Below are 27491 nucleotides of genomic sequence, written 5' to 3'. Positions count from 1 at the left end.
TGGAGTATTTACACGAGTATTACTGACCCATTCTTCTAATCCCCAGCTCACTTCTTGAGACAACAACTCTAGTGGTCGCATTCCTTCAGTCATGGAGTTCTATACAGGTGAACCAATAGGCAAACAAAACCGTACCGTATCGTTGGATGCATTGTTGATAGGTTGACAGTAAAATGCAAATTGAGGCTCTGCTCTAAAGAACATCAAAAAAAAAAAAAAAAAAACAGCAAGAAGCCAAAAAAAAAGTGAACTGAAAATGATCAAGGGGATGGGTTTCCTCTGAAAATGAACAAACAAGGTTCTTGTATGGTCTGTCTTATCATTGACATCAACAAAAAAGGAAGGATTGCAAAACCATTCCCATAAATGATGAGCGGTAGGATGCAATGCCAGGAAATATGTGTGTGGGTGTGTGTCATGGAAGCTATATGCAGGATTAGATTGAGCTGTGCATGGAGAACAAGTGTGGGTTCCATAAAATGTAACCCAAAAAAATACTTTTCATTTTACTAAACTGTTATTAAATTAAAAGAAGAGATAGTCTTCACAGCATTCTTCACTGTGAGAAAAGGAAATATGAATGAGTAGGGACAACTTTAATGAGACAACCAAGGGTGTGGTGTCTTTCTCACACCCAGAAGTCTTCTCTAAATACGGTGATGTGTCTGACAACTGCTGCTGTATTGGTGAAGTCAAGAAGTGAGGATGACAAGAGCTGTTGTGGGAATAGGGTAAATGTCACAATCCCACACTGCACCATAGCCAATGAGCACCGAGCAACTCACAAACCAATCTCCGCTCAACTTGTTTACTCAAAGATGTAAGACCGCATTACCACAACTGACTCACTGGTTTTTCAAAACCACAATCTGCCAAATTCAAGATTGACTAGACATTGGTTTATAATAACTGGGATCAATTAACCTCAAATAATGAGAGACATTTATCTCATATAATGTCGGTGATTAAATAACTCCAATGGAAGCACTCACATTTAGCGCAAAAAAATAACACCTGTTGTTATTGCTATAATAAAATACAATGAAAAAAATGAAGAAATGGTGTGAAGATGAGGTTGCAAAGACCTTAATTAGCTTTAACTAGCTAGCAACCGCTAGGGTGCGTTGTCCAACCGAAAACCAGTTTCATTTTGTACTTTTTAGTTGACATACGTAAGGCTCAGCGGACTGATGGGATTGTTCCCCGCTACTACAACTTGCCTAGCAAGTTTAGTCGGTTTGATTAGAAAGGAGTGACACCTATCTATGCAAAACAAAGTGACAGTGACAAAGCTACTGTAATGCTCACTGATGCGCATTGTTTCCGCTATGTGGACATAGCGGTCCGTGAAAAAAAAGTAACAACTCACCAGCAGGGGTCAGTCATGGCCCTTTTTGAATAGAATTTCTTTCGTCTTTTATATTTAATTTTCAAAGATTTAAAATAATTTTCAATTTTCACAAGTTATTATTATTATTTTTTTAAATGTAATTGCTGCCTACAAGTATTAATCAGTTAATACATTTTATTTATTCAAAATTATTATTATTATTTTTTTTAAATAACTGCTTACATATGTACGTATTTTAAATTTAACCTGTTTTGACTTTGAGAAAATCATCAAATAGATGGCAAGTAGTACTCCCTTTGTGCGTAAATGAGGCCAGTTTAAACCTAGGGGGCCTTTTTTTTTCTCAGCCAGAGAGAGTTTTGTAACTGACAACTTTCATATAGTTCACAGAAGTGCCTAAAGCTGAGATCAGACAGACAAAAAAGTTACTATCCTCCTAGAGGAAGAAGAACCCTTGACAGCAGAAATCAACTGCTTTAATAAGCACATCACAGAGTCTTTGTCCTTGTGTAACACAGAACCACAATACATTGTCAAACACAGCAAAACACTCCAAATGCCATATAGATGATTTGTAACCAGAGGGCAGGAGGTCCAATTTCCTGGTGCAGAAATATTTTGTTGTTTCTCTAAAGCCAGACACTTAACCCCAATAAAGATTTAATGGACAACATACTCTCCCTCTCTCTGCCCCTGTATTGGTTTGGCTCTAATCCCTTACCCCATAAATATAAGGTAGCTGAATAAAAAATGATTGATCTTTTTGTTGTTTGTTTGTTTGTGTGTGTGTGTGTGTGTGTGTGTGTGTGTGTGTTCTCGTAAACCTAATGGCTTAAAAAAAAAAAAACATACTAAACTGTGTTTTTTTTATTCAAAAAATGCAGACAGTTTCCTGTGATGGGTAGGTTTAGGGGTAGTGTTGGGGGATATAATGTACAGTTTGTACAGTATAAAAACCATTGTGTCTATGGAGAGTCCCCGTAAACCATATATACAAGTGTGTGTGTGTGTGTGTGTGTGTAAATAGTATAATGATATAAATGGGTTTTGTTTGTAGTTTAACTAGCCATATTTCATATATCACAATGTAAAAAAAATAATATAAAAGTCATATGTCATCACACAACACAGTTGCTATGACTTACCGTCCAGGTGGCTGATTTGGCTGTGCTGGACTGCTGGAAGGACACATCAAAGGTGTGTGGGCCAGCATAGTCTGTGTTGGATGGGATGGCAGGTGATGGAGACAGGGCCTCGAAGGTGGAACTGGGCTGGGCGTAGGGTGATGGTGCTGTTACATTGTTCTGAGCATGATCGTTGTTGTAGGGGCTGGTGGAGGTGGAGCCACCATTTTGATCCATGCTGTTGAGAAGCCCCAGACTTGTATACTGTGGCTAGAGGAAAAAAAGGGAGTATTTTTATCAGTATAAAATCTTTTCAAGTGTTTATGGTATTAGCAGTGTCATATGAACAAAGACACAATATTCATCAAAACATTAATGAGTTGTTGCCACAATACAGCTTCTTTTGATGTTAATACATCAGGCTATGATGTAATGGTGGGCTTAGAGAAACAGATGATGTGCACAACAGCAAGTGCTTGGCAGACTTAAATAAGTCTTTGTACAGTATGTGCAAGTCAGAGAGAATTATGACCCAAGAGGTTATGCTCTTTATCAAACTGTTCATTAAACAGCCATGTCTGTGTACTTGTGTAAAGAAAGGCAGTAAATGTCCATCTATAACAGCATCATATATGTCAATCATAGCTGATGAGAAGGATTACCACAAGAATAGTGATGCATTATGTAGCTATTAATTTACTAGATGTAAATTTTCAGTTATGCTTTCACTCAAATGTTTTCCAAGAGTTCTATCTAAAAATGAACATTATGTAAATTATTAGAAACAAAGCCATGATTCAGATTGGAAGGATTCACAACTAAGCATATAATTCCCACATTTTCAATGAATCGAAAATAGCCTAACATCTATGAGGAACAAATAGGGTCTTAAATATGACAGTTCGAATTAGCTCAAAATTAGCTATTTCTAAATGTATCCCAGTCCATAGGTGTGAAACTGCAATCGTTTACAATGTAAACAACCACCATTTTCAGGATCAATTATGTCTTTAGCACAGCTTAATTGCTCTAAGGTTGTTGGTGTGTTCTGCAGGAATGAATGAAGACACTAAATGAATTGGAAGATGGAGTAATAACAAAGGAAGGTGGGGTCAGCGAGGGGGACGGGCAGTGAATGGGCGATACACAGTTCACACGGCTCCTGTTGCCTTGTTCTAGTAAAGGCGCAGAGAGGAATTAAAATGACTGTCATTTGAGAGAAGGAAGAATGTTCTGGAGGTAAGCCAGCCTTTTCCAGCCCCACTCCTCCAGTCCATTCCTTTCCATTTATATACGCCACATTCCTGGATGAGGTGCCATGGTTGTGTGGCTCTTTAGACAGTCATTAATCTCAACCGAGTCCCTTGTTTATTTCAGGCATGGATGGAGACAGCTGTCCAGCTTGCACGCTTCTCCCCTTTCTCTCTCTTTTCCTGTCTCTTTCTTTTTCACTCCCTCCCAATAAAATTCTCCTGGTGCTGCTGGTGGCTCAGGAGAATCACCTTTTTCCACAGACTGTATTCCCACAGTTATTAACCTCATAAAAATAGCATAAGTATAATATAAGTTTTTATATTTTCATTTACGTACTAAAAGTGTAAAATTATGTACATTTATAACACTATACTTGGTGTTTTCTTGGCATTAAAGTACAGAAAACTGGTTAACAATGTTGTGTGTTGCTAAAACAACAGCTGAGGGAGTGACTGCAAATTTGATCATTCTTTCTTCCGACCAACATAATCTCTAAATATTTTTTCCTCTTTTGGATAGTCATAAAAATGCTATCATGGATTTTATTGAGGCAAATGGGAGCATGAAAATTTAATTTGTTGTAGTTTGTTCACCACTATAAAAGCTTAAATCATGACGAAATCTGAGAATCCCCAAAATGTTAAGAGTCTGTTAATTTCAACTAATGCATGTGTTGAAATAATTCATTTTTTTGTCTTGAAAGAAACAAATTAAAAAGAAATGTATTTAAAAAGTCTTGAAAGAAATTATTAAAAAAAAAGGTCAAATATATTTAAAAATATATATATATATATATAAGTACACCAACACACCTGAGAGTGGGTCACTTCACCTCAGAATACCTCTCTAACAGTGCTGTAGGGCATTACAAAAGAGAAGTACCATTTGCACTGTACAGACAGGGGTCGGTCATTGTGTGTGTGTGTGTGCCACGAGTCTGCTCAGCCTCCTGGAAACAATGAGTCTCAGGCTTTTAAGAGCCTGTCTGAAGAAACAATAGACCAGGTCTACTGGTGTATGAAAAGAAGCGTATTGTAAGAGCAGACACACATACCCACACAAAGAGGACCCAAACACTAGAGCTGTACCCTCCAGCCTCAACAGAACTTCTCAAACACACACGTTCTTACAATGGAGTAATTAGGACATAATGGAATCTTTTAGAGACAGTAAGACCACGCAAGTCAGTCTGTGTGTCTGATCCCATACAGAGGTCTAGGCAGAGGTCTAATGTAGTACTCCGTCTACTTCAAGCCATTATCACTACATTAGCATTAATTTGACATTACAATTAAAGTTGGGCTTTATCACACACAAAAAAAAAAAAAAAAAAAAAAAAAAATCACAAAAGGATAATCTACATAAACATGTAAACTGTAAAATGCAGAGAAAAAGCAATGCTAAAAAAATGTATAAGTTATTAAGTTTAGTATTATTAAGTTTCTAGGGAAAAAGTATGTTACAAGTTTTAAAGTGTATAGAGGAATTCACTGCTGAAATTATTATAACATCTTTGCTTGAGAGGCCTATTTATGCAAAGTTTAAGCACCAAAACTGGTCTTGTGTAGTGTAGTAGTAAAATGCTCAGACGCTTACAAAAATTATAAAATTATTCCGAGGTATGCAGTTACACTTTATGGTTTATTTTAACATACAAGTCACATCTGTTAAACTACCCAAACTTCCTAAAAGCTGCTCAAATAATGTTGAAGGAAGCAATGAGGGAAAGTTTACCAACTGTGCATATGCTATGAGGAAATACAAAATCATATTTCAACAAGTTTGTGTTGCCAAAACATACAGTGATATTTTTTTTATTCAGCATATAGGCCACCTTTTTAATCAGTGTGTAATTTTCTCTAGCACCTTTTTATCTAATACTACTCTTCCACAATGCAACAACCATATAACAACTCCTTTAGCTGCTCTTAAAAATACCGCCCTGTTTATAGCCTCCTTGAAGAGTGAGCCCCTGGGATGTGTGCATGATTTAGCAGCATCATAAATCAGATGACCATGACAGGTTCGGCTTTTATAATACCAGTGAAAGTTTGAACTATATGCATTGATTTCTGATGAACAAATTGGAATAATTTGTTAGTTCAGGTAACTGAATGGGAAGAGACAAACATCAAAAAGAAAGCTGAATGACTTCCAAAAGAAAAGGCTGCAGGTGCAATATTTAATAACAAGATGGAGCTTTTGAAATGCCATGATATATGCTGATATGACCTTTGTACAGTTGGGGGTCCTCAACTCTTTCTTCTGGAGATCTACCTTCCTGTGGAGTTTAAATTTAAAATATATAATATAATATAATATAATATAATATATTATATTATATTATATTATATTATATTATATTATATTATATTATATTATATTATATTATATTATATTATATTATATTATATTATATTATATTATATTATATTATAATATAATATAATATAATATAATATAATATAATATAATATAAATGTATTTAAGCTATATTTATATTTAGATATATTTAGCTTACAGGATGGCACCAACAGCACCAAAGTAAATGGTTATGGGTTTGATTCCCAGGGAATGTGTGAACTGATAAAATTTTTACCTTGAATACCGAATCTCTTTGGATAACTTTTTCTGCCTAACACGTAAATGTAATACTATAATATATTGACAAGCAAAACCCTCTCCATTGCTGCCCTTGTGCCTAAACTCACACATGGATGTTTTTATGAAATCAAGGCAATCTAAAGGTTCAATGATCATCAGAAACTAGTCCAGCAAGAGTAAATCATAAATATTTCGGTTTTCAATTTTCAGTTTTATTTCAGTTTTTCTGGAATGTCAGTCTTCAATGAATTCCAGGTCAAACGAATAACTCTAGTCCCATCTTTTAACAATGTATTCCAACAATGTGCTGTTGACAGGTGTCAGCAGTACCAGTCTCGAATGCTACCGGTCTTGGTTCCTGATTCCACAAAAAGTATCCTAATGACCAAAACCACTAAATTACTACTACTTCATTCTAACAACTACTTAAGACTAGAGTTTGAGAGCAAATTGAGGGCTCCTAACTCAAGAGAAGTGACAGGAGCTGAGGCTGCCCTGGCCTGGGGGGGTGAAATGGCTGCCATTCCTGGGTGTGTTCCAGTGACCTGGGCAGTTTGTAACCCAGGATGGGTGTTGAGAACATCTGTGAGGCCTTGATGAGTGACCACAGGGGTAGAAAGCATCAAGTACTAAATTGAAGAAGTCGGAGGGGGGTTAGGTGGGATTGCTCTTACTCTCTTCACACTTCATACCCAGTGGGCTGGGCAGAGCAGATGATTGTATCTGTATCCACCACAGTTAAAACAATTACAATTCCTAGACTTCTCAAGATCACTTTGATGCACGCATTCTTCAAAGCGGCTCCGCAATCTATCACCCAGACGAGCAGGAGTTTAACCTGAAGACCCTTCGCCGAGAGAAAGATGGACGCATCATAAGGGCCAACCTGCTCTCAAAGACCTAAACCTAACCCTTACCTTAATGTTAAGGAACCTCACAAAAAAAAAAAAAAAAAAAACGTAGTTTAAGATGGAACTGAACCAAAAAAATGAGCTAATTTGATCTATTTGAACCATCATTTAAAAGATATTTGCGGTAAATCAAAACATACGCAATACTATCTAATTTCTTTGAAATTCCTTGCACCTCCATGTCTCCTCTTACAACACAAAACATGCATGTCTACGGACCCATAACCCCTACCATGATTAAAGAGAGTGAGAGACAGAGCGTTTAAAGCATTAATCAAAGCTGTGTGGGCAGTGGATTGGTTACCTAAAGCCAGCTTTAAAAACACAAGGGGGGGGGGGGGGGGGTGGACTGGACTGTGTTTCTACCAACAGGTTTGTCTCTGAGCTAACGGTGTTGTGTTGACAACAGCTTTGTGCAAGAGAATGGCAGCACTGAAATCACAGTTTGAACTACCACCTGTCAGGAAGGAATGGGGGTGCTTTTAAAGAACAAACACAGATCCGTCCGCAATCTTAGATGGCTTACAACATTTCAGTCATAAACTTAAGTTGCATTATACAGTAACAATACAAAGAATGCTCTGTTGTATGAAATTTCAATTGACAAATTATGCAACAGAAGATTTTTAATGATTTTTTTTTTTTTTTTTTTTTTAAGAAATATTATTGTACTACTTTTTTAAAGATCGAAACAGTATAATTGTGGGGACTGATTAAATGTGCTCTCCGCATATAAGAAATAAAGAAGAATCAGTGTTAGCATATTACTGCAGTTCAACAAAATACACCCATGCCCTAACGTTCATCCGTGATCATTTGAAAACACATTAGCAACCTGACACGAAACTCAAGCTTAGCTGTGAAATCATGATCCGTTTGTCACCTCACTCAATTATATTGGCTTAAAGTATTAATCTTCTTTTTCTTTCCTGATATAGCAATACATATACAGTACATTTGCACCCATTAACCGAAAAAAAAAATATATATTTGTGCGGGAAAAAAAAACGAAAACAACAAAACTGTTGAAACTGTTTGTAATCAAAAGTAACCATCCAATAAGCGATATTAAGGTTAAGTAAAAGTAGACTCCATGAGTACTTTCTCAAAGCAAACTGCCCAATCGCAGCCTATTGTTCTATACAAACAAGATTATCAGTCTCACCGTCTCAGACAAATCCATTATTTGCCAAATACCTTGACTCAACCTAAGAGCAGTACTCCGTAGACAAAACAGCTGCTAGGCAAACCATTAAAGCAATACATGTTGATTTTTATCTGTAGACACATGTCCGATTTTTCACACCCACAAACCATTGTAAAATCCATTATCGCATTTCAACCAACATGACTTATTAAATGCAAACATTTCACTTTCTAAAGTGTCAATATAAAAAGTTTAGCGAACATGTGCGCAAAGATATCAAAACCAATAATTATTATTCAAATAAATTCAAATGCAAAGTGTCAGACCAGTACGACAAATCACAAAATTTTCATAAGTAACAGTATCCCCTCAATGTTTTTGGTTAACACCATAAAAAAAAGGATAAAAGATGATATGCAACGCCTTTGTAAGGCCTATTTTTGATGCCACTCATGCCAGTCACTCCACAAGGTTCCCTGAGAACCCAAAATTTAGCATTGGGACCACCTCAATCTCCAGATGGGCAATGGTAGCGCAAAGAGCCTTACCTCACTGTATGATGTGGGAGGATTGGTCTCGAGGTACAACATGTTGGCGCTTAGGTTGAGCAGTGCAGCCGCTGTTTGCTCCACAGGCTCCAGGATTCTTAGCCCTTGTTTTCTTCCTTTTATCCCCTAAAAGTGTGATGTGGGCTACAGAGGTGAACGGGACAGGCTTAAAGTCTCTATAGGAATTCAATGGGATTGCCATATATACAGGGACAAAAAGGGAGGTCCTGAGAAATTACCTGTCCAATACCTGAGTTCAATACCACACCCTACTTTTGGGAAGGTGTTGCCTGTCTTGTGGCTTTTTCTTTAAGATTTAACCCTAAGGAGTATGCACCAGACCTAGACGCCTTCCAATAAAGATCGCTAACGTTTTTCACCATCTCTTTTTTTGACATATTACATTTTATTCAAAAATAAGTCTAAGTTAAATTATTTTTACAAAATGAATAAAGTGATTTTATTTTACTTAAATTTTCCAATAACAATTTTCAAAACACTTATAATGTAAATCAAACACTTTTCAAATGCTAAGCAATGAAATACCTCTAATAATTTACTTTTTTAATTATTATTAAGCCCAATTATTACACACAAAATCAAATAAAGTATACATAAATTTGATTTTCTATTTACTGAAATAATTAACAAGACTTTTTGAAACTTTAATGATTTCAGTAATTTGTGACATGATGAGTAAATGCCTCTGCACCGAAACATGGAGCCTCCAGAAACAGAATTCTGGATTCCTCTTTATAGCTCTAAAAAGACCTTAGAGCACTAAATTCTCTCCAGAAGTAGCATCCATAGTCCCTGTTTGCATAAGAATGAGCCTCTCCCAACCTCCCAAAGAGCCTCTAGCATGGCCCTATGACAGTCTCATCAGAAACAATAGGACTACAGTTGACAGCTTGTTTCTATCAGAGATGACTGGTGTAGATTTGTTTTGAACACACTAATGTTGTTTCAGATAGGGTATAACCAACCCACTCCTTTGTGAATATTTAAATGCCTTCATGTTAGATTCATCAGATGATACAGAAGAAAGAAAGGCCATTAAACCCCTTTTCAGCTTGAGGTACTAACGTAATTTTACACACTAAGTGCAATGTAACCAGTCATGCAATTTATTGAACTGTTACTGTGAACTACACATCTCATTTATGATATTTTTTTCATATTTATTTTTAATAATCCGTTATATCAGCAAATGTTGCTATCTTTGCAAACCTACCTGGTCTGTTTAACAGACTGACTTAAGAGAAAATTGTTCACTTATGTATGGTTGCCAACCACAACTCCCTGTGCAGCAGTCTCATGCCAACATAGTCACCTCTAAGAAGGGAAAACTTCCTCATTAATGAACTATGAGTAAAGAATATCATATAGAATTAAACTAGCATCAAAAAGCACATTTGAACCATTACCCCCATCTAACACCCAGAGCATTCTTCAAAACAGTAGCTCACACCCTCCTGGGGGTAGCTGTTATTCAGAGCACTTTTGATGGGGGGGGGGGGGAATAGGAGTGTGGGGGGGCATTTAGGGTTAGCTAAACAAACTTCTAATTATGTTAGAAAAACACTGGTTGCAATCTACAATAGGGGTTAAGGCCCTCACTGTTGTAGCACTGAAATCACAGTTGGCTGCTGCTATTAACGCAACTCAGGTGTTGTGATTAAGCTGACTGTACCTCCTACAAAAGTCTGAGATACGCAACTTATTATTGTCTATATTATATTTGATATTCATTGTGCAATGTTCTCTGAAGGGAAAAAAAAAAAACTTCGAACTAAATTATCAAAAGTCCTGGAAGCAATCCAGCTCCATCGATTCATTAGAAATTTGGAAGAATGTTACATTTACATATACTGCCATTCAAAAGTTTGCAATCAGTAAGATTTATTAATACTTTCATTTACAAGGGTGCATTAAATTGATCAAAAGTGTCAGTAATCACTTTTAATTTGCTACAAAGTTTTCTATTTCAAATATTGAAAATGTTGTTCTTTCTATTAAAAGAATCCTATGCAAAAGCAAATGCATCCACAAAACTATTAAGAAGCAAAATAGTTTTCAATATTGATAAGAAATGATTACCAAATATTTGAATGATTTCTGTAGAATCATGCACTCAATCATGCAACTCAAAAAGTTGGGTTGAAAATGGACAAACCCTGCGGTTGGATTAAATGTTTTCCCAACCTGCTGGGTAGTTTTATTTAACCCAACTATTGTTTAAAATCTACTATATGGCTGGCTTAAAATGAACCCAAAATAGGTTGGAAATCAGTAACAATAATAATCAAAAGGTGAACATTTATTAACAAGCAATTTAATAAGTTTATGGTTTAATTATTATTCATTAAACTTATTGGTAAAACTATACAATACGATTCATTAGTTAAACATTACTTAATGTAATAACTAACATGAACCATGAGCAATGCATTTGTTACTGTATTTACTAACCATCGTTAACATTAGTTAATGAAAATACAGTTGTTCATTGTTCATGTTAGTTCACAGTGCATTAACTAATGTTAACAAGATTTTAATAATGTATCAGTAAATGTTAAAATTAACATTAACAAGGATAAATGCTATATAAGTGCAGTTCATTATTAGTTCATGTTAACTAATATAGTAAATGTTAACTAATGAACCTTATTGTAAAGTGTTACAGACTTATGGATAAATGTTTATTAAACATTAATAAATTAATTTCCAACATATTTTGGCTTAATTTTAAGCAAGCAATACTGTAATTAAAAAAAAAAAAATAGTTGAGTTAAATAAAACTACCCAGCAGATTGATTAAACATTTAACCCAACCTCTGGATTAAAACAACCCAATTGCTGGGTTTATCCATTTTTAACCTACTTTGGGTTGTTTTTAACCCAGCATTTTTTAGAGAGTGTCAACATGAAGACTACAGTAATGGCTGCTGAAAATTCAGCTTTGCCATCACATGAATAAATTACATATAAATATATTAAAATAGGAAACTGTATGTTTAATTTTACAGATATTACAATTTTAGTCTTTAAAAACATTAAAAAAATCTTACTGACCCCAAACTTTGAACAGTAGTTTATTCTCCACAATATTTGTCTGCTCTTTGATTGTTATATCTAAGATTGTTTGTTCTGTCTGTATGTTGTATTAACAGATGTTAATATGTAAAACTATTTTTGGGGAGAGGGTTTATTGCACCGACTTTAAAAGCTATTCCTGGTCGAGAAGTTATTTATGTGTCCCATGGGGGTCAGAGGTGACAGCATTAAGGGACAGCCTCAGGTGACAATAGTCACAGTGCTTAAAGGGCTGGACCCCTAAACCTGACCCACCTAACAATCACAAATTATACCACAGACTGCAGTCAGGAGAAGTAAGCCCCTAAAAGAGATTTTGCTTTAGGGAGGCATGGCCATTCCTGACTAAAACGTAGATTATATATTTGTTGAGATGGATCATTCCCAAAAGGTTGACTGTTCTGGTCAGTAATTTTTTATGAATTTGCATGGATCTTGGAATCTTTTTGAGGCTTAAATTTTACATATTTAGTATATATATATATATATATATATATATATATATATATATATATATATATATATATATATATATATATATATATATATATATATATATATATATATATATATATATATATATATATATATATATACACACACACACACACACACACACCTCACCACCTATATATATATATATATATATATATATATATATATATATATATATATATATATATATATATATATATATATATATATATATATATATATATATATATATATATATATATATATATATATATATATATATATATATTCTTACAGTCATACAAAACAATTAGGCTAAATTAGGCAACCACTGTAATAAACAGACTCTGCAAAAAGGTGGTGAACCCGACTGAAGCTTCCCGGCGACTCTGAAAAGGATGCTGCACTTAGACCCATATGGACACTTAAAGGACTGTTCAGGCTTACAACTCTAGGATTAGTGAGGTGTCATGTGTCAGGTGGCTTGTGTTTTGAGAGACACCTGTTCAAAAAAAAAAGGCATCAACATTTTTTATTATATTTTTACATTTTGTATTTATTTAGTATTATATTTTAGTACTATATTTAGTACTTATGTATGTTTACATATATATAAATTATTATACAAGACTGTTATTTTATTTTGTATTTTATTTCTATTTTATTTTAATTTTTAGCTTTTGAAACTCCTCTATGGGTCAATCTGCTTTAACTGAGTTCACTAGCTACAGTTCAGGATAATAAGCTGTTTGTGATGTCAAAGACTAAACACCTGTGGACATCACAGAGCAAAAGTCAACACCTGCACTCTGAACTTAAGAATTGTTTTACAGCATAATTTGCACTAGTCCTTACTATCCTGTTTTGATCCTTGTCTAGTCTTCGAGGGATGGTTGTATTCTGTTATTAGTTTCAAATCAACATGATGTCTGGTTTAAAAAAAAAAAAGAATCCTATTAGCCATTGACAAGAAAAAACAAACGGTTAAAAAGGACAAATTAAAAAAATGCCAACTTCTACACCATCACTTAAACATGCAGAGCCTTACAATCAAACCAGGTTAAAGGTCACTGCTATGATTTTCAGTATGAGACAGAGAAGGAAGAAATATGTGCTATAATTTCTTCCTTTTTGCATTTATACTGAGTTTTCTATTCAGGAATATAATATTTAGAATGCCTTGATGTACATTAGTAAGAGAGAAAATAGGTAGGTGGAAAAGAAAGAGAAAAAAAGGAGAGAGATAGAGGGGAAAAAAGAGGTAAATGTTTACATGGCAGTACTTTTTCATTGCGCTTGAGGCAAACTGGTGGGGTGAAGAGTCAGCAGTGATTTAGCTGTCGGGATTTAAACTGTGGAGTTAAATCTCAAATCAAGAGTTGAAAAGAGTGGCACATAAAATAGCAGAAGAACAACTGTAATGACTTTGACCATCTGAACATGACATGCATCAGCACTATGAAAACCATCACAATAAATAAAATGTATTAGATAACATTAATAGAATGAGGAACAATGTAAGAGACTGATTTATAATCTGTAAAAATCTGATTTTATAATAATTTAATAAATCATAATTTTAAAGGATTAGTCAGCTTAGTTTATGCTTTATAAACACAAATGATCGCCTTGAACGTACTTCCCGTTTCAGCATTCTTCAAAATGCTTACGCTGAATGTTCTACACCTTTCCTATTCTACTTACGGAACGGACGTGGTGCCAGTTTCGTTTTTTCCACAAGCAGAACAGGGAAGGCGTAGGACATTCAGCGTAAGCGTTTTGAAGAATGTGGCAACGGGAAGTACGTTCAAGGCCATATTTTGTGTTTATAAACCATAAACGGTTGTAATTTTTTCGAAAATGACCGATCGTTTTACTAGATAAGACCCTTATTCCTCGTCTGGTATCGTTTAAAGCTGCACTGAAACTGCAATTGGGACCCTTAACGTGTTGGTAGCCGTTGAAATCCACTATAATGGAGAAAAATCCTGGAATATTTTCCTCAAAAACCTTAATTTCTTTTCGACTGACGAAAGAAAGACATGAACATCTTGGATGACATGGGGGTGAGTAAATTATCAGGAAAAGCTTATTTAAAAGTGGACTAATCCTTTAAATAATTCACATGAAATATTTAGGACAAAATAACAGTAGCTACAGAAAGCATGGATGGTGCTAAGGAAGCACGCCTACATTATGTGTTCCTGCCTAATGCTGAGTCAGGCTCTACTTGAAAAGAACACTACAAATGACTAATCAAGGGCTAGGGCACAACACAGCCTAAACAAACCATTGCCTCACCACCTTTAATGTGTTCAAGGGATATATTGTTGAATTCTTGCTGCTCAGCAACACCCAGACCAAAAAATGTACTTAATGGGCAGCCATTCTCTTCCACCAATGCTCCAAAATGAACCATTTTGCAAAATATAGATCCTTTAACGTGTAACTTTATTTAGTTTGATATCGGTTAAATTGGCTAAGACATTTAATAGGGCCAAAAAAGCACAGTGGTTTGTTGATGTTGTGGAAAATTGTTACTGCCGGAGTTACTACCTCTGACTGGAGTCCTTTATATATATGCAAGTTTTGTTTGTCATCCACACAAACAGATAAAACTTTATACATATTATTTAGTTTTCTGTCCTTAACTTATCACATTCAGTTACATTTTGTTATTTCTACAATTGTTCATTGAATAATTTAATTATAATTTTAATAACCAAATCATTTTCTATGTATAACAAAAGAAACCAGCTTTGTACACTTCAGTTCAAAGTTGTTTTTTCAGCAAAGATGCACTAAGTTGATCAACATTGACAGTACAGATACTGATAACGATACAAAAAAATTCTACTACATAAAAATGTTTTTTTTTCAGAACTTTCTATTCACTTTAAAAATTATTTAAATAGAAAATAGTAATTTTACATTGCAATAGACTAATATTAAGTATTACTCTTTTTTACAGAATTTTAATCTAATATTAATGATCTTATTAATGTTATTAAATGTAACATTATTATATTACCAATAACTAAAATTAGTCTGAGATTACTGTATTAAAAAGTGCAGCCATTTTGTGAAAATCTTTCAAAAACATTAAAAAAATCGTACCAACTCCAAAATTTGTACATGTGCATGCATTCAAATGTGGCTAAGCATCATCTCTTTTAATATATTAAAATATCTTTTAAATATAATAACAAGATGTGGACACCTTCTAATGAAAAAAGTGGATTTGAAAAAAGACATTAATTACTGGTTTAGTACTAATTGTTGAGGGTAGTAACAAATCTAATCCATGAACTGAACACACCAACAAGGATACATCATTATACCAAAGCAAAAAGTTTCATTTACTATTGCTGGCATGTTTAATATTAAAAATGTTGTCTGCCTTTTCTTTGGCTATTTCATCATCTACAAAAAAATACTGAGTTCACCACGTTTCACACACCACCGTGCCATGATATCAGCTGAGTTGTTGGATGTCAGGACATAAACTTTCCACTGTCACATTCCTCCATTCTACCTGACTCGACACCTCTCTCTCACTCTCCTCCCCTATCCCCGATCTCACACAGACAGAATAGGACGCAAGCCTCGGTTACTCACAGCGGCAGGTGCTGCACTAAATTGTTGCCCTGCAGCTACAAAGAAAGCACACCTCCACAAGATAGAGCAATTTCAGATTAAAACATAAAACCCCTGCACAACACAAACACAGAGGACCCCGAGGGCGCCAAACAGTGCACATCATTTGATAATTTATGAAGGGTGGCAAACCCTTTTCTTAATTCTTTTTCTTTTGGTGAAAGAGTTCACAGATCATTTATAAGTGGATAGTTCATCCAAAGAGAAAAATTCTCTCTCAGTATTTTTTGTCCAGTGGCTAGTGTTGTTCAAGATATCCACAGAAGAAAGTCATACAGGTTTGGAACGAGTAAATGATGGCAATTTTGTGAACTATCCCTTTAATGGGATGTGCAACAATGCCCACTGCTGTCTTTCATTCAAAAGATTGTTCTTCAGAGTTTAATTAGCGATTGGCAGGTTGCCATAGTTTCCACCTTTTCGATCAACATGAATGCTAGCTGGCAAGGGACGGAGTGTTAGCGTGCCATGCTGCGCACCACACCCGATGGGGGGCGGGTGGTGTTGTATGGGGGGTATTAATCACCAGATCAAGAGAAAAGGTAATCCCTTAGGGCCAGAGAGGCAAAGCGTTGCTCAGTCTCTCCCTTTTTTCCCCATCTTTACTACCGGACAACTGCATTCCTCTGCTGGGAGGGGAACCACAACCACCTAATTCTCCACTGCGCCCAGAGAAAATCTACAAGGCCTCAGCGTCGGGTCATATACTTAATGTCAAACTTTCCATTGCTCTTCTGTTTTGTATAAACACAAAACGTGTTGATAGAATCTGCTCGAGGGATACATCGATTTTTCTTAACTTACATCAACTTTAAGCAAATTAGCAGTTGTTAAACAGTGTTAAAGATCACTAACTAATTTTGAGAAGATTTACGTTTTAGAAAAGAAGAGGATTAAATAGTTTGCACTAGAAACAGATCTGGTCCAGAGTGTAGAGAGGCAAAAAAATGCTAACTTACACCAAAGAAGAAATTGTCTGATGTGTAGTGCTGTTGTAAATCTCCATCTTCATTATTCATTGATCCACTTCAGTCTCTTAAAATGTATTTCAATAATAACAATTCAAAAATTGTTTTATTTGCATGACACAATGCTACATCTGAAGCACTTCAGATCGGATGCGCCATTGTAGCAAAGCAAGGCTATCGTCATCAGGACTTTTATATTTAGCACTGTTCATCCGGACCTGGACATATTATTTGACTTTGTTGCAACCAAAACTATCCAGAATGACCAGGGAAAACCCATAACACCCCCAATAAACAGTAACACCCCCACACACAAGTGTAAATTAACTGTTTCTGCTGGGGCTTACCACTGAATTCCCCACTACTGAAATTATTCACTTGAGTGATCAGACTAAACAAAACCAAGTTTCATATGTGATAAAACAATTGCGTTTCTCTGCTTAAGAAATTCACATGTGCATAAAAAAAAAAAAAAATGTTGGCTGCAGTTCAATATTTAAAAGCAAATTACATAAAAAAAAACACACACACAAACAAAAAATTAGCGAAAACATTTTGGCAAAAAAAAAAAAAAAAAAAAAATACAGAAATTCTTCTTATGATACTAAAAAACTAACTATCTACTGCTTCCATCAAAAAACAGCTTGTCTGAGACCATTCAGTGGGAGGTTTCAAAAAATCCCCATGTACATTTGTGTTAAACTCAACAGGGGATTTTGGAAGAATTCAACAATTAAATGCTTCAGTACTACAAGTAATAGGAAAACAAGCTATAAATTGAAAAGAGTATTAAAGATTTTGTATTGCTTTTTTTCATTTTAAAGTATCTAAACTGTCTGTAGTTTTATGCTATGTGAAATTACATAAAATGCATCAACATACTACAAAAAAGGCCTAGAGGCCTATTAAATTACCAGTAATAGTATATATTTGGACAGTATATCCATTTATTTATCTGCCTTAGCTCCTCCTTTTAAAAAAGTAAACACCTAATTAAAACAATTATTCCCATATAAAGCTTAGATTTATTCATTCAAGAAGTTCAGAACTTGCATTTTACATAATCTGATATCTTGAAATGTGTCAAAAACAGAGTCCCACAGTAACTGCTCAGATCTTAATGACACAGCAATATCCTACAGAGAAGTGAAATTGTTATTTAATTACACGTTGGTGTAGTTTTTAAATGTGCAAATGTAAGAGTGAATAACTGTGTGTTAAGTGAAATGAAGTACTCACTGTAAGGGGTTCCTCAGGCCCACGCATTGTAATACAGTCCATACTAATCTGTATGGTATTGGATGCTGATCCGATCGCAGAGCCCTCCGAAAAGTTGAGCTCGATAGGCTGCATTGAATGTAGTGCAGACCTAGAACGGAGACCAGTACATTGATTGATTACTGGTGAACAGTGTATGGGACTGAGTAGATAATGTTGGAATATATAATGATATTTCATTTTTCATTGAATTTATTTATTCATTTCTTTATTAAGTAAGCTTAACTTGAATAAAATGTCATCATTTATCCAATAAGTGGGAATGCTTATAGTGGTATTATTAAGTATTATGGATAACACTTTATTTAAAGCCTTTATGTATAATGTATTATAAAAAGGTATTCATAATGCACTTTATGAAGCATTCGATCTTATATAAATAATTGTAACCAAAGTTAAAATGTATTATACATTAAGTAAAGTGTGTTATTGTATTATGTATTGAATTTTTAAGGTACTTCATAACTCACTGGTCCAGCATCTCCAGTAGCTGGTTGAGGACGTCTTGTCCGAGGATATCTGTACCCTGAGAGCCTTGGCCTTGTGACATGGAGGCCAGGAAAGAACCTTCAGCCCATGAGAGACAAGCTGCTGCTGGTTCTCTCAATCTAGAGAGATGGAAACAAAAGTTAACTCAAAATCTGTGTCCTCATACACTCTGCACAATTTTTGGATACACTTACATTGTATTATAAACTAACTGAAATATTTCTGAAGAAAATGTGAGTGTTGTTTTTGCCCAGGCTAAAGTCACTTTCAGGTGTTTGATAGGGTTTAATGGATGGTTTCTATAGTGCTGCCAGGCATTTGCTAGGGTTTTTTTGTTACAAGAACCTACTCCTAATTCTCTGATAATTTTGTCACTATATATTTGTGTCATATTTTCAGCTCCCTTATTTATTGTACACCAGGCCAAAAAAAAAAAATGATTGAGTTATGAAAATCCTTTATCCTAAGTATGAGCAGCAGTAATAGTTATGTTTGACTTTGCAATCACCGCTAATTAAAGTAACAATTTGATTGTTCTCAAATTAAAAATAATAAAATAATAATTTGATTGTTCTCAAATTTTATTTAGTGAACTGATACAGTATTCATTATTGCCAGGGCCGGATTTACCCCATATTGTGACATTTTTAGCCCCCCGGCCTGCTGTTGGTCAGAAACCTTGTATGACCAATACGGCTACTTTTCAGGAAATTTAAAAAATAAATAAATAAATAAATAAATATTGTAAACATTTTTTAAAATTAAACACTGGCTGCGTTCGTTCCGTAAGTTGAATAGGGAAAGTGTAGGACATACAGCATAAGCTTTTTGAAGAATATGGAAAGTGGAAGCACGTGCAAGGCAATTATTTGTGTTTATAAAGCATATACAGTTGTATTTTTTTTTTAAACCGAACGTTTCGCTAGATAAAACCCTTATTCCTCGTCTGATGTCTTTTAAAGCTGCACTGAAATTGTTATTTTGACCTTCAACCGTCTGGAGGCCATTGAAGTCTACTATAAGGAGAATAATCCTGGAATGTTTTCATCAAAAACCTTAATTTCTTTTCGACTGAAGAAAGAAAGACATGACATCTTGGATGACATGGGGGTAAGTAAATTGTCAGGAAAATTTTATTTGAAAGTGGACTAATCCATTAAAGCTGATGAGGTGGCTTTATATATATGATCATATGGCCTACTTGCATGTGCCATTATATTATTAACATTTTACAAAAATCAAGCTCAAATCAAGTTCCCAAGATTTTGACCAGCGAATGTCCTGTTTTTTTTTTCCTGTCATTAGAATGGCCACATCTGAGGCAGTGAGTGCAAATGATAGACTAAGACACTCTTCTCTGCTCCTTAAATACATTAAACATTAACCTTTATCTTTATTTACCTCTACAAACAAGCAGAGATGGTCAACCAAAAATGTGTGCAGCACTGCATTCAAGATTGAGGAGGGGTGGAGTTATGATGTTTTACCAACAGTTTCATTTTAAAAATAAAGTGATAGTTCACCCAAACCGGAAATTTTTGTCATCATTTACTCACCCTCAAGTTGTTCCAAACCTGTATGAAAATCAGTTGATGGGACCCACTGACTTCCATAATATGAATTTAAAAAAATAAAAAATAAATAAAAAATAGTAAACAAATATTATAAAAGTCAATGGAGTCCATCAAATGTTTGGTTACCCATATTCTTCAAAATACCTTATTTTGTGTTCAGCAGAAGAAAGATTTTCATGCAGGTTTGGAACAACTTGAGGGTGAGTAAATGATGGCAGAATTTTTATTTTTGGGTGAACTATCCCTTTAATGGTGGTAAGAAGGCATTGCTCTTCTTTGGGATGTAAAAACACAACCCATTCTTAATTACCTCTCCCCCCTCAAAGGCCATGCTCTGTGCCTGTCTAATGCAACACCAAAAACCAGTGTTAACATGACATTTAGTAGCAGTAGAGAGAATAAGACTGTCAGTGAAAACACGATGACCCTCTCCATCTGAAATATGACACCAAGCCAGAGCCCGGCGTCTCATTGTTCCTGCTGAGGTGCAGCACACGCTGAGGACCAAGCAGAGCGGAATTCCCCCTCGCTGTCTATATGATAGCAACACCACCGCTATGCAGCATTCGGAATGTGTGTGGCTGAACTGGGCTTGGCTGTGGATGGGGGTTGAAGGTAGTAAATGTATGTATCTGTGTGTGCGTGTGCGTGTGCGTGTGCGTGTGTGTGTGTGTGTGTGTGTGTGTGTGTGTGTGTGTGTGAGCGTCTGGGAGTTGGGGTGTCAACCCATAATCTAACGTTGGCACTCGGGTGTGGGGCCGGAATTCCCCTACATTCTGTGCGGTGGGGTGATATTAATATACTAAGCTATGTAGGCATGCCTAATAAATTCTGAATGCTTTTAGGTCGAAGGATGTCAAATTACTGTATCCTAGACAGAGATACAAAGCAACACTAGTTTTTGATGTCACTGTAAATTGACACTTCGATAACAGCCTTTGAAGAAAAACTTCAATTTATAGTATTTATTCTGCCTATAGCATCACAAAGCTTTTTTACATGAATTTGTATGCGTTTGATATGAAGAACTAGTAAAAAAAAAAACATCACATTTTCAAGTATAAATTCTTGTGTTTCTCAAAAGGGATAATTGCAAAATCCTGTATGCTTTTTTAAATTTTTCTGTGGAACAGAATGTTTTTTATTTTATTTATTTTATCTATCTTTTATTTTGTTTTGACCCCAGTGATCTTCAAAATATCTTCTTTTGTGGTGGGAAATGCCCATGTTCACTTTTTACAATGTAATAAAATCAATTAAAACTACATCCATTCCCTAGAGGAAAAAATAGGAGGTGCAAAAGAAGCTTTTGGAATTCAGCTTCAATGCCATACAAAAATTCCTCTTTTCCCTTTTCTTTCCATGGGTTTCCCAAACATAGCTCTTCAGAAGAAAAGCAGGGTATATACTTTTTTTTTTTTTTTTGTCTTTTTTGTTCTGTTCACCAAAGAGGTGTGGCACAAAGTGAATGCTAGAGTTGAATTACTGGGACAACGGTGTGCTGCCAGGCCTGTCACTGGGGATAAAAGCTTTTTCAATGCTAATGTTTACTTTAAGCCTCATAGATATTGTCATTTGGCACACTGGAAGACACTCAAATGCCAAGCCCAATGCGTCAATTGTCACGGTGTGTCCACAGGTCCATACCTCAGCATTCCTACCTCCCATTGTAAGATAAAAATCTAAAACCCTCTGCATTTTACACTGTCGACTTGAACAGTCTGAGGTGCTTTTAAGGAAGTAAGCAAATACAAATAAAATCTGGGCCCTAACTTACTGACAGATATATTCATATGGTTAGTTGTATTAATGAATCCATTACAAGAACAAACAGAGAAGGTATTTCAGAATATTTATTAGATGTAATTTTTATAAAATGGGTGGGATCTTGCACATGAACACAACTGGGTATGACATTGAGATGATTATAAGTTATAAAAGCAACAATGTAGCTACCTAGAAAACACACGCATCTGATATTAAAATAAAAAGACGCAGTTCAATGTTATGAAAAATCTTACTATCATTCATTATTTCTTGCAGAATTAGATTGTGCTATCATAAAAAGCTATTATTGGTAATATTTTTAGTATTTGTTTATTTACTATTGATTTTTTTTTCTTTTTTCTGTTGAAACAAAAATTAACCCTCCCAATAAGGATGCACTGATCATGACAGATACGCCAGTATGCCAATAAATAAACATTATACTGTCAAAATAATAATAATAAAAAAGAAATAACAACAACAACAACTAATAATAATAATAATAATAATAATAAGCATCACAAATAATGATTAGTATAAAAAAAAAATCTTCATTTTTGATATTTGGTAAAGAATACATTTAACAGTGTTATTAAAATTTTAGCATTTCAAAAGACTGAAAATTCAAAAATTCTGTCATTATTTACTCACCCTCAATTTGTTCCAAAACTATATGAATTTCTTTCTTCTGCTGAACACAAAATAAGATATTTTGAAGAATGTCGGTAACCACACAGTTGATGGACCACAATGACTTCCATAGTATGGAAAAAGTCAATGGGGCACATTGTTAAACTAGCAAAAGTGGATCCGGACACACTCCAAGTGCAATTGCACCGGGTGCTTTAGACCATGCGCTTAGATCGTTAAAATAGGGCCCATAAAGCTATCGTGTCTCTTCAGAAAATTTGGACTAATATGCTCAATTCATATGGATTAGTTTTACAATCTCTATATGAACTTTTTGAAGCGTCAAAAGTGGTAGTTGCGTAGGCTGTCTATGGAGGGACAGAAAGCTCTCAGATTTCATGAAAAAGATTTGTGTTCCGAAGCTGAACGAAAGTCTTACGGGTTTGGAACAATATGAGGGCGAGTAATTAATGACAGAATTTTCATTTTTGTGTCAACTAACCCTTTAAGCTTCAATTAATTTTCCATGTTCTTTAATTATCTCTAAAAAGTCTCATAAACAATGCAATAAGAAGTGACAAGCTATAAAGAGGCGGAAGCAACTTAAGCAAAGTGTTTATGCCATAGGGGTATGTCATCTATATCACATATCATAAAAGACTAGGTTTCATTTATAGTGCTCTGAGAGTGCTAAATGGCTCTACAATTGTCAGTACGCTTAGATTTAGCTTTTGCTATCACACTCAACAAAACCACAAAACAAGATACTACTTCTCTTATGTCAGAGAATGTAGTGGCTAATAATCTTACACAAGGTTCCAACAGCTCTCTGTATAGGGATTACATGTCTCTCTCTCGCTCTCTCATTGATATGTTATTGCATTTAATATTGTCAACATTACAGGTTGGTGAGAGCATGAGGACTATATAGGTCTCCAGCAGGTGCTGAGTGGCCGCTGTCTCAGGTCACACATTGCAACAGGACATGTTTCAGATCCCTGGCTGAGAGCTGAGTTGACAGCCCTAGTATCATGACATCATCATTATCATCATCATCATCATCATCATAAAACCTGTGCCAGAGGAATTATCCAATTAAAGTCGAGAGAGGATGCACGCTCTGCAAAAGGTCCAAAAACGAAGGATGAACAGACGCTAGATAGTAGCTAGAAATACAATACGGTTGACAGGGATTTTCAGCCAAGAATGACATCATGGTCCCACAAAAGGTGCAGCACCCATGCGCGAAAATATCCAGCTTTGATTTACACCCACAGAAATGACAGGTGAAGTTTATGGGCAAATTTCTGATCCATCATCAGCTAAAGTGAGAATGGCCGTTTCATCAATTAAACATCTATAGACACTTTATGTTTACTTAATAATTGGATCAAACATTATAGCACTCATAAAGCCTGATAAAACAAATAGCACAACCTAAAAGTGAGTCATTCAAGTGTCACAGTGTTTCTCTCACCGTCAAATTATTAAAGCCGAAACATGTTTTAGATTTCCTCTGAATTTTGCTTGAACACAGTGGCTGCCACATCTGTCATTATGTCAGTCATCGCCTCACAAATTTAGCCAAGGAATCATGCTTCTTATCCTCATAACGAGTATTAAAATCCATAAATGAGATTTTAGTGAAATAAATAATTATTTTAGGGCTTAGCTTCCGTTTTGACACCTTTTAAAAAAAGCATAAACTTCTTGGAGACAATAGTCAACTGTAGTTTTTCATTGTGGATATTTGTAGGGTGGGTTTCATCTCTAATGGTAGCTTCTTTGGAAGCTGTGGGTGGGTGTCTGGTTACTGGGGGAGTTATGCATTCTGCCTGAGGGAGAGGCTGCACTGCGTCCACTTAAACACAGACCAGGCCCCTCGTAGACAGGACGGGGTCAGAAGTCACAGCTTAACAGGGCTGCCCATTGTCTCCTGACAGGTTGGGCACATCCAGCGATGAAAATGCAATCAAAACAAACAGAGCCTAGCAATCTGGGGAGACAAGTGAGAGGAGCTTCTCCACTATCTTCATTAATCAGAGGCCAGGTAACATTCAAAGGGATCCGCCGACCCTTCCCTCATCCTTCAAACCTGGGGCTGCAGGATGGACATGGTGGCTCAGACAAAAGAATAATGGCCCTCATGATGTTTCCTTCATTTAGACGTGTGCTTTCATTGTGAATGGGCCCAAGTTCTATTGAATTGTGCCAAAGTTAAACAATCTCATATGGACTTACTCCACTCTGCACTTGTAATTTATTATTTTTCAAAAGTATGATTGAAAGAATTTATGTATGCTTGCCAATAAGGAAGAGGAAGAAGGAAGAAGAAGGTATTCATTCAATATATTGTGTACAAGCATAACACAGAGTAAAGAGGTGTGTGACAATTTGATTTAACTGTTTGGAAATAATTATAATTTAATTTAGGTCAATCACAAAATATACTCAACATTTTCCCCTATTTAATTATTTAATCACTCCAAGAGGGTCTAAGAACTGAAGTTTGGATTTTAGTTAAAATATTTAAGTCTGATTTTATAGGATTCAGTTAGAAGAGACTTGGAGCACTTGACTTCCAAGGAAATGCATGTTCATTTTACTTCTGTTGGTTATTTTTACTCTTTACACATCTGTTTCTCTGGTTTTGTGGTGTAGATTAGACCTACTGAATGAAGCTGGATTGTCACAAAAACAATCGTCTCTGCAGGTATACCCACATGTGCTCAAGAGCTAAGACCTAACAATATAGTGGTAAGGGAGACCGCATGTTGTCACAGAGGGAAGTTGTCACAAGGGATTTACAACAGTAACTATAAGGTTTTACATCAAATGTCCAATAACACTCTTGTGATTTCTCTAACAGTAGTTTTGTACGTTGGTTTAAAATATTATGTCATATTTTTTGCCATAGCTGTTAGGTAAATAAATGAACACAATAAAATCATCACTGGCATTTAGGCAAGTGTCATAACTATAATTAAGGCAGATTTCTTTCAGGTTGGGGCAAGTTTAACACTTTTATTGGGTCAAGTTGCTTGAATTTGCTTAAATTTCAAATGTTTTAAATTTTACATATTTTAAATCCATATAAAATATATTTTTGATTTTAAATATATATATATATAATATTTGTGTATATATTTTCTTGTTTTCCAAAATTCTTTCTTTTATATGAATGTATTTAATATTTGCAGTTATGTTTAATCAATTGTCAGTTTATCACAAAATTGTGCCAATAAATACAACAAATACATATCCTCATATAGTGTGACAACATGCCTCACTAATGAACTGCATGTTTTTCCTGAGAATTTTTTTTAATAGCCAAGACTTTAAGTAATGTGCTTTAAGTAACAATTTATTTAACTGAGAGAGCTAAGGAAAGCTGGCATTTGAAAATATGTGTAGTATATGAAATTAATATTTAAATTGCCTTTTTAAAGAGGTGCCAATACTCCATTGAAATGGAATACTACATTAGAACGTCATTAACGGATACAAGCATGAGAATTGAATCCCTAGCTATTAATACAGCTTTATTTAGAGTTGAACTCTGTACAGATACACAAAAACAACTGTCCAGTAGCAAGTGCATGAAGAGCCAACAAGCAAGCAGGCTGAGGATTTTGAGTATCTAAGCAGTTCACCTTAAACTGCACAAAATGCTTACTTTCACCATAAGAACACTACACCTATAAATACCATAGCCAGGCAGCAGCTGGAGACCAGACACAACTGTTAGCACCTCCAGTACGTCTCAGTCCAGAGAGCAACTCTTTAATGAGGAGTGGAAAAAAACACTGTTCTGGACCATAGAAACAGCCACATGTTGCTTTGCAATATGTGCCCATATCTATTTACAAATGAAGCAACTAAATAAAACCATGTGTGCATGCCCAAGTAAGTAGTCAAGATAAACCTAATGACCTTAAAAATGGCTTTTCAGAATTGGCCAACAAATTGGCACAAACAGTAGCTCCTGTCTTACCGTTGAAAGGCTCGCTCTGGGCAGAATTGTACTGCTGCATAAGGAGAGGTCATACTGCCAGACTGGGGTCTTTACTGAGGTCGTCAAGGTTATCGGCAAGTGGCCCAAGCACATGTATTACAGCAGATCTGGAGTTATAAATAAACGAAAAACATGAAAAACATAAACAAAAAAGAAATTGTGAGGCAGATTAAAGTGCTAGAAGGTCAAGTGCACAGGAGTGAATCAAGTGTGGAGGATGTTTTAATTTTGGTTTAATCTTTCTACAGTCCACAAGCAAAGGGGCGGCGTCAATGCCAACATGCTGACCAATCCCTGACAACAACTGGACATGGTATCATACCCATTCAGTTGCTAGGATATAGATATTAAGCAACAACCCCCACCCATTCCATTCCTAGTCCATGTCCCCAGCGATGTCTGTCTAAGCACTAACCTGAAAAGCACATTCCGCTGTCCATTCGCTGGCTGCAGTTTCTATCCAGAATCCCAGGAGCTTTCAGCCATGCGTGGTGATTGCATCACACAAGCCGTTAACTTCTATTTTAACCTGATCAGGTGAAATAGATGTCACATCAAATAGCCCTCGGTGACCACAGTAGCTTCCTGACCTGTCAATAGGGCT

At 35.4% G+C, this 27491-nt stretch overlaps 1 protein-coding gene across 10 annotated transcripts in view; it reads right to left on the bottom strand.

Annotated features, from left to right (window-relative positions):
• Positions 1-27020, bottom strand: part of tp63 (tumor protein p63) — a 42305-nt gene extending 15285 nt beyond the window's left edge. For 5 of the 10 annotated variants that reach the window (XM_067374892.1, XM_067374894.1, XM_067374893.1 and 2 more), the window contains exons 1-2: positions 8940-8990; positions 2497-2745 (exon numbers count right to left, since the gene is read on the bottom strand). In XM_067374892.1, the coding sequence (XP_067230993.1) occupies positions 2497-2745; positions 8940-8981 (291 nt within the window). In that variant the 5' untranslated portion in view covers positions 8982-8990. Of the gene's footprint in view, positions 1-2496; positions 2746-8939; positions 8991-17125; positions 17392-18373; positions 18504-18882; positions 19021-26866 lie in introns of those variants that run through there. The other 5 variants (XM_067374887.1, XM_067374889.1, XM_067374890.1 and 2 more) reach the window with 3 other exon arrangements.
• Between the last annotated feature and the right edge of the window lie 471 nt (positions 27021-27491).

The sequence above is a fragment of the Chanodichthys erythropterus genome, chromosome 21 (assembly GCF_024489055.1).
Source record: "Chanodichthys erythropterus isolate Z2021 chromosome 21, ASM2448905v1, whole genome shotgun sequence".
Taxonomy (NCBI): domain Eukaryota; kingdom Metazoa; phylum Chordata; class Actinopteri; order Cypriniformes; family Xenocyprididae; genus Chanodichthys; species Chanodichthys erythropterus.
Note: the sequence above shows the minus strand (reverse complement) of the source record. Positions and strands in the feature narration are given on the sequence as shown.